At 25.5% G+C, this 8809-nt stretch overlaps 1 protein-coding gene across 2 annotated transcripts; it reads right to left on the reverse strand.

Annotated features, from left to right (window-relative positions):
- Window positions 1–61: 61 nt before the first annotated feature.
- On the reverse strand, window positions 62–8464 carry LOC145189446 (uncharacterized). Of its 2 annotated transcripts, none has more exons than XM_090087917.1 (6): window positions 8050–8464; window positions 6177–6339; window positions 5420–5710; window positions 2977–3227; window positions 2301–2498; window positions 62–843 (listed from the first exon to the last, which is right to left on the reverse strand). In XM_090087917.1, the coding sequence occupies exons 1-6, from the start codon at window positions 8076–8078 to the stop codon at window positions 201–203; spliced, it is 1575 nt and encodes a 524-aa protein (XP_089944043.1). In that variant the 5' UTR covers window positions 8079–8464; the 3' UTR covers window positions 62–200. The 2 variants fall into 2 exon arrangements, with proteins under 2 accessions (XP_089944043.1, XP_089944044.1); XM_090087918.1 differs by lacking the exon at window positions 8050–8464 and adding an exon at window positions 7331–7461.
- Between the last annotated feature and the right edge of the window lie 345 nt (window positions 8465–8809).

Consider the following 8809-nt stretch of genomic DNA (forward strand, 5'->3'; position numbering starts at 1 on the left):
TATTGAAAAATTATTAAAAACTTATTAAGCTCACTTAAAAAAAGAAAAGAAAATGAACTGCTTTACACAAAAAACATTTATAAAAGATATTCTAAAAACTAAAAAATATATATATACTATTTTAAATACAACCATCTTTTTTCCTTTTATTAAGGCTTTTTTCTGTATATTTAAACAAACTCAAAACGAAAAGAAAAAGTTCAAAAGCCTAAAGATACTTCATCATCTGCTTCGTCATGCTTTGCTATATAGTTCATAATATCATCTATATTATCAAAATTAGATGGAAAGACGTTTGGCTCTTTTTCACTATTTGTATTTGAAAGATTTTTTGATTCTGAGATAAACAGATTTTCTGTATCATGATGCAATTTGTAGCTGGGGTCTTCACAAGAATTAACAATAGTTTTATCTTCTGTTACAAATTTGCTTGTAGTAGCAGTAGTATGAGTAGTAGTATGAGTTTCTAACTCAGAAAGTTGTTTGTCAGTTTTATCAATAATATGTGTTAACCCATCATCACTTCTCGAAATATCTTTATGAACTGCATCTGCCTCAAAATGATAATTTGTATCTAATTCTTCCCTGATGACTCTAATAGATTCATCAGATTGATATTTTTCACTGTTGGAATCACTTTGCACTTTTTGCAGCTTTTCAGCTGCAACCAAAAGATTGAAATCAGAGTTATTATCTGTTGATGAGTTATTTTCTTGAACAGTTTCTTTTTTTAAACTTCCAGAAAACAGATCAACATCATCTACACTTAAATCATTAAAGAATAAACCTTTCTTTCTTGTATCGCCTAACAACTCATTCAGATCATTCCCCTGCTTTGATGCTCTATAAAATTTTTGATAAAATATGTCAACTAAATAAAAACTTTTCAAACAAAACAATCTTTTTACCATTTACAGGATAATAAATTTGAATACAAATTTACAGGGCATACAATCAGTAACTCCTTTTTGTACAGAACATGAACTTATGAAACCCATTTTATCACATAACCAACAGTAGTATCAAATCAATTAAATTTTATGACCAGTATAAACTTTAAAAATTATAATTAATTAAAATAATCATTTCTAAAGCAAAACAATTTTATCACATAGATAGATTTTTTTTTACAATCTTTTTTAATAAATCTCATTTAGCACAATCATGTGCCACTTAAAAACATTCTACACTGTTTTATAACACTCTTCCACAACGCTTTAAAACACTCTTTAAAAACCCTTTAAACAGGTTGCAAACAAATTATTGGTTTTATTGATATCTAAAAAAACAGATAAAAGATTTTTTTAATTATCATAAATAAAATATACACAGAGTGGTTGACTTTCCTTTACAAAAATTTTAAAATAAAGATATTTTCCAAAATTTTTTTTACCCGCGGTGTTAAAAAAAAAACAAAAAGACAAAAAAGAACCAAGAAAGTCTGAAATATACCAATAAATGAGTTGAATCCAAAATAAAGGATATCAAAAACATCATGAAATTCTTTTGAAAACTTTATCAACTAAATAATTAGCTTTACGTTTCTAAAATCAAAAATTTCAACATGTTAATTGAACTCGTCATTTCGAAAAGGACACAAGTCCGTTAATTAAAACTTTTCAGGATCAACAAAAAATATGTTTCTTATCAAAAAAAGTCTACGGTGCTTATAAAACTAAATATAGGAGTAGATAAATAAAAAACATATAGAGTTTTTGTGAACTTTATTTATTAAAAAAAATAAAAAAATAAATAAAATGGCTCAAAAAAGTGAAATTCGAAAAAAGTGTGACTTGTGCCCTTTTCGAAATGATGGGTTCAATTATTTGAAACAGAGAACAAAATTTGCATGTTTCAAAAAATGCTATCAAATAGTTTAAGTTTTTCACAAAAACAAGCCTCAAAGATTTATTTGATCTGCAACTTGGTAGATTTACGTCCCAATTAGTTTACAAATATCTTTTTTAGAGAAATACCTAGAGAAATATCTTTTTAAAGAAATATATTTTTAGAGAAATTTCTAGAGAGGCTAAAATCTTGAATAAGTATTCATAACTTGATTTCAATTAGATATTTTAACATGTGAAAGTTCACCTGCTAAAACTTGTATGGTTGAACTTGTATGGTTGAACTTTTATGGTTGAACTTGTATGGTTGAACTTGTATGGTTGAACTTGTACAAGTGAGTATAAGGAGCAATTGTATATAACTAATTAATTTATCATAATATAATTGATTTTAGGTCTAGTAATGGCATAACTGAACAAATATATTATTAGTTTAAAACAATAGTTTCTTGCCTGATTGATTTTGTTCTTGCTGTTTTGAAGAAATCCATTTCTGACTCTTTAGCATTATCATTTTCTTGAGATTTCAAGGGACTTGAACTGGTACTAAGTTGAGAGGCAGTGTTAAACACTTTCACTTCTTTCTTTGATGCACTCCCTAGCATCTTAAGTAAATCATCTTCATTAAGTAAATCTAGATCTTCATCAACACTTAAAAAAAATCAAATAGGGAGATAAATTAAACAGAGAGATAAAACAAATATTTAATTAGTTTAGAGTAAATTAAATTGAAATTACTAATCTTATGTTTCATTTCTTTTTTTCTTCATTAAAAGAGCAATTTTGAAATTACAAAAAAAATTCTTATAAATCATAAAAATAATTTCTCATAAAATAAATTTTCTTCTAATGCAAACTTGACTTTGAAATAATAAAATGAAAGAGCTTGAACTTTCATCAAAACTATATCACCACCTGACTTTTTATGTTCTATAATTCTTAAAAATGTAATTTTTGAAGAAAAATCTGTTTAACCCTCTTTTAATTTGGCCATTCACAAATATCTTTTCCACATCAAAATAATGGCTCAAATGAAATATTTAAAGTACTTTTTTGATAAATTATAATTAACTTTTCCCTATTATTTGATAAATTTATTTCAATTCTCTGTTTGAATTTTCATACTTACTTTAAAAGGTCTTGATTATCAACTGAAAAAAAATCTTTTCTTTGAGCGGAATTAGAGAGTGGAAATAAATCTTTATTAACATGACTACTTTCCTCCTCAACCAGAAATGATTTAGTTGAACATATCATTTCTGTGTTGCTTAGTGTAGAAACTGCTTCCTGGTCTTTTTTTACTATATCTGTATTTTTTGGACTTTGAAACAAGTCAATCTCTTCCATCAAATCTTGTTCAACTACAGCAGACACATCCTCCTGTCATAAATTTGTAGAGATAAATATAGTAAATGCAAATATGAGTATATATATTTATGCATTTATATGTATGTATATGTGTGTGTGTCTGTGTGTGTTTACATATATTAGGCTAGTTCACACTGCATACAAATACAGAACAAAGACATTAGTAAACTAGAAGTAAATGTACCAATCAAATGAAAAGAGTCATTACAGAGGATCTTAACACTGAGAAGTGTGAATTTGTGAAAATTTTCATTGTATATATATTTTTTATTTTTTATGTTAAACAGCCAACTAGATTACACTTAAATTCTATTTCATATATACTGTTAATTGATAATAAAAACAATAATTCAAATTTTTATTTAAACATTTTTTTAAAGAAAAAATGGTAAACAAAATAAATGCTCAAATGAAAAAAGACTCTGAATAAGTCAACTATGTGGTTAATTGACCTTACTTTAGATATAAGGAAGAAAACTTCCTCAAACAAACTTATCAAGATAGAATACATAGCAGTGCAACTTTTACAGCAAAAGAAATTATGATTTTTTTGGGCTAAAGCAAGAATTTCAACCCAAACTGAGCAGCTTGTAGGAACTAAAGCTAAGAAATGTGCAGACAAATATCTAAAACTGAAAGAATAAAAATTTTCACCTAAGTAAAACTCAGAAATTTCATTCATACTTTTATTACATTATATTTTCAATAGTTGTATTGTATAGCTTAATATTATTAGTTGATTGTATATTATGCTAACTTTTAGTTAAAACTATTAATTATACTTATGAAATAAAGTGTCCTAAGTTAATGATGTATTTAATATTAAAAATTAAAAAGCAATCATAGAATTATAAAATTCTGCAAATTTCAAAGGTCATTAGTAACCTCTAAATATTGCTCAAAATGGCTAAAAATTTGTGCACCATTTTATTTTAGTGTTTGTCACCATTTGAGAGGTTTTAAAGTTAACATTTTGGACTTTTTTTTTCTTGAACCACCCTTACATACACACATTCATAAATACATACATACACACATACATACACACATACATACATACATACATACATACATACATACATACATACATACATACATACATACATACATACATGCATGCATGCATACATACATATATAAAACAGATTTTTCTAATTTTTTTGCACAATAAAGCTATTGTGTTGTTGTTTGATACTATTAATTGTTAAATATTTGTTATCATTGTTATCAGATTAAAATGAGTAAACAAATATTAAATCAAAAAAAAAGTTTTTGCCATAAGTTGACATTTCAAAATTGTCAGCTGTTGCTTGATCCTTAGTTGGATTTTTTTTTTTTGCAACAATATTAAGAGACATCTTTTGCACTGCAACTTGTTTTAAAATTGCACCAGCAGCATAAAAACCCTTTCAGATTCAGTGCTAGTTGATTGAAGCATTAAAAGAAAGTCATAAACCAGGTAGAGATATTCTCCTTACACACCTTCAAATAGCCTCATTTCCTTTTTTAGGCACTTGATTATATCACAATCACATACTTAACATAAAGAATAAGGATCTACACCATATGCCTTTTTTTTTAGAAATATGTGAGCTTAAAAAATAAATACTTTTATGTATTTCTCTCTTTTTTATTATAGATTTCACTTTATGTTTTTGACCCATCAATTGTAACAACTTTCTTATAAGTATTGTAATTAATAGAAACAAATTTTTAGGCAAATGAAATGTCAAAAAGTCAAAGTTGTTCATATGGCAACCTTTAAACAATATCCAATTTTTCAGAAAACTTGAGCAAATTTTTTCTGATAATGCTTAATAAATACTTCAAGTAACAGAACATAAATTATTTTTTAAGGTATTTAAACTTAAAGTCAAAAAAAGTATAAAAAATATTTTTTCAAGAAAGCAAACTCTGAAATAATTTTTAATTTTTGAAAAAATTGTAGACATAATTTTGCCTATTACCTCATTATACAAAGTAATGTTACCATATTTAAAAAATGGTTGGGAATGAAACACCTTGAGCTTAATTGTGCAAAAAAATCTTAAAAATTAAGTAGTTTTTTAGTAGTTAACAATTAATGTGCTGAATTTGATTATGTTCAACTTCTTTTTATTATATATATATATATATATATATATATATATATATATATATATATATATATATATATATATATATATATATATATATATATAAACCTCTTTCAAGACAGCAACATTTGAAAGTACAGACAAGGCTTTAGAAAATTGAGGCTTTAGAGATGGAGCTGTGGGATCATAGTCTTCTTTCAAAAATGCTATCACCATAGGACTGCTACATAGTTTTTGAGTAGCAGCTACCATTCTTAAGACATGATTCATGCAATTGAATTTGGCTGTAGTATCATTTGAAAATAACGATTTTTTTGGAAGCTCTGGAAAAATCACACTTGGGAATCGCTTATAAAGTTGATGATAGAGAACTTCAAACTCTTCAAATGTTTTTGAAACCTAATATAAAATCAAAATATAAAAAAATATTTCTTTATTACTTAACAGATTTCTATTATATTTAACAGCATATATTTGTTTTTCTTACTGTAATTAGATCATGGTTTAATATAAACAATGTTACATTTACACAATAAATTGAGATTTTGAAGCTTTATAATTGTTAATAAATTAGCTTTATATTAATTTTATTTTCCAAAAAATTTCCTGTGAACATTTAGTATAATTTTCATAAAATTTTATTTGTGTTTTTAAGATTTATTTTTTTTTTTTAAGTTTGTAAATCATCTTATTAAACTTAACTATAGCATAACTTTTTTAATAAACACAAAATTTTTACTAAATACAAGGTTGTAACTTGGTTGTAACATTGGCACATGGACAAACCTTATAAACCATGATCACTTAACTAAGTTATCAAATACTTCTAAAAAACTTTAATCAAAAAGCTAGTAACATAACATACCATAAATTGTACAACATCTGATTCTCTAAGATCACGACTTTTATAATAAAATAAGTTTGTGATAACAATAACATGATAGAGAAATGAGCTTTTAATTCGATGAGGTATTTCTTGGTAATCAGACACATACAAGTCCAAACCAGTAACTTTGTTCTTCAACTCTCTTAAAAATTAGAACAAATAATGTTTAACAATAAGTTATTTATAATGGTTCCATTACACATACAATATTAATACCTACATATATTGTATCAATACATAAAACATAAGAAAATGATGCCATAATATCAATATGATATAATATTAAGGTAAAAAGGCCTTAAAGACAGTAATTTTACTTAGAAAATTTACTTTGCTTAATAGTAGATAGAATAAAAATGTTTTGGAATCAAGCTTAGACAAGCAAATGTCAAAAATATTTATAATGTTCTAAAATCATAATTATAAGCAATTGTTTAATATTATAAATATTGATCTTTTAAATTTTGTACAGCTGATTTGTATGTTTTTTGGTATTTCCACTTATTTACATTACTTTTTTTTTGATGCTATATTTCTGTATACTTTGCTTTTTTACAATTCAGCTGTAACATGTTTTTCATTTTAACACTTCCATCTGCATCAATTATACTTTAATTTTACTTTGTACCTTTACTTAATAATTGTAATGCACATGTTTTAATGCAATTTATAAATTTATATAGCAAACAAAAAGAACTGTCATAACAGCAATTGACTGACAGCAATTGACTGACAGCAATTGACTGACAGCAACTGCCATGAACTTTGATGATATAAATAAATTAACTTAAAATTAAAACTTACTAACTTGAAATTAAAATTTAGGAAATTTATTTTTTCTATTCAATATTTTAGATATATTTATGTTTTTATGAAACTGTTTTTATAAAATTGGCATACAACTAACTTTTGAAGTAAAAATCTATGTATATTATGCTTAGTAGCTGAAAGTCAGTTGTAATTGATTACATTTACAAATAAAAATGGATAAGTGCTAGAGCTTGACCATTTAAGTTAGAGTCAATAAAAATGTTTTTTTTTTTTTCTATGAAATTTATTTTTCACATTTGAAAAAAGTAAAATGTTATCTCAAGAAATTGTGTTTTGAAATAAGAATCTAGATCCAAAATTACCTTCACACAATATAGCTGTAGACAATACTGTTATGAAATACAAAACAAAGAACTGCATAATTAATTTCAATGTTTTTTTCCTGTCAAAGTAAAAATACTGATTTAAGAATAGAAGAGGATAAAACCTACTAAGAAAACATATATTAGAGAGGTTTTTTCTGTTAAAGCAAACCTAGACTGCTTTATAAATGATGGTGTAAAAACAAAACACATTAATAAATTATTTCTAGGAAAATTAGTTTTTGTTTTAAAAATGATTAAAGGGTTTTATCAAGCTTCTTTTTTGATTTTGAACAAACTATTAAATTTACTTATTTAATTAAGGTTTAGTCTACTGCATCTACAATCTTGGTATCATACAATTGTAGCTACTAGTTACCCTTTTTAAAAAAATAGAACAAAAACAAATTTGAATAAAACTTATGACACTAGTATACGCATGGAAAAGTGGGAGCTTCAAATTATCAAAATTTTTTGTGAATAAAATTTAGAAATTAGAAAAAGATTTAAAAAAAAAAGCTAGCTAAAGTTTCTAAAGAGATTTATGGTTAATTTCCTTAAAATAAATTTGTATGCACTGTATTTATGTGATTAACTTATTTTTTCTTTAGGACAATATCATATTTTTGTCATCTGACATTTTTAAACTCGAAGAAAAAAAGTAAGAAACCATGAGATAAATGAAAAAATGAAAACACGAGAGGAGCCATAAAACATACCTGTTAGTCACAATTGCTTTACTGCACATTTTATCGCAAACATAAAATATTAACTGATGGTTTAGTTTAATAAAGAAAATGTTTACTCATCACGGACAGATTGTCGCTTAGTGCATAGATTTCGCTAATAATGCAATTTTATTATTATTATTTTTTTATTGATCCCGTTTTTGGCATTGATATCTATAATAGGTTAACATCAAGGTGGCTTGCGTCAAAGTGATAGCAAATAATTTTATTTAGAAATTTTTTCTTGTATTACGCTGCATGCGGATGCCCACAGGGGCCAATGCTATAAACATAAAAAACGAAGTTTTTTCCGTAAAACACGAAGTTTTTACCGTAAAAAGCGAAGAAAAAAAAAGTCCATTGCTATAAACATTCAAAAAACTCCGTTTTTAAGATAAAAACTTCGCTATTAAATCCAATGCTATAAACGAACAAGGGAATCGCCTTTTCAGATAAAAAAATGCGTTTTTTCGAAAAAAAACTTCAGATAGATTTTTGATCTCAATTTTAGATATTTTCTTCGTTATTTTTGGAAGCCATTGTTGGAACAACGTTAGCGCTTCAAAATCATTGAACATTCTTTGTTTGTGTTTTTATGCAGATATTTTATAGATAAAGCTTAAAAGGATTTTGGTAACTTCATAATAAACTAATTACTTAAAATCTACATTTAATCGATTATTCAGTTCCTTCGTTAACAATGCATGCATGAATTTAAAATTCCATACTTATTTATGAAGGTTTTCGATAG

Source organism: Hydra viridissima, unplaced genomic scaffold, assembly GCF_058129835.1.
Source record: "Hydra viridissima isolate aposymbiotic clone 2 unplaced genomic scaffold, HvirCarnegie_v1 scaffold_5, whole genome shotgun sequence".
Lineage (NCBI taxonomy): Eukaryota > Metazoa > Cnidaria > Hydrozoa > Anthoathecata > Hydridae > Hydra > Hydra viridissima.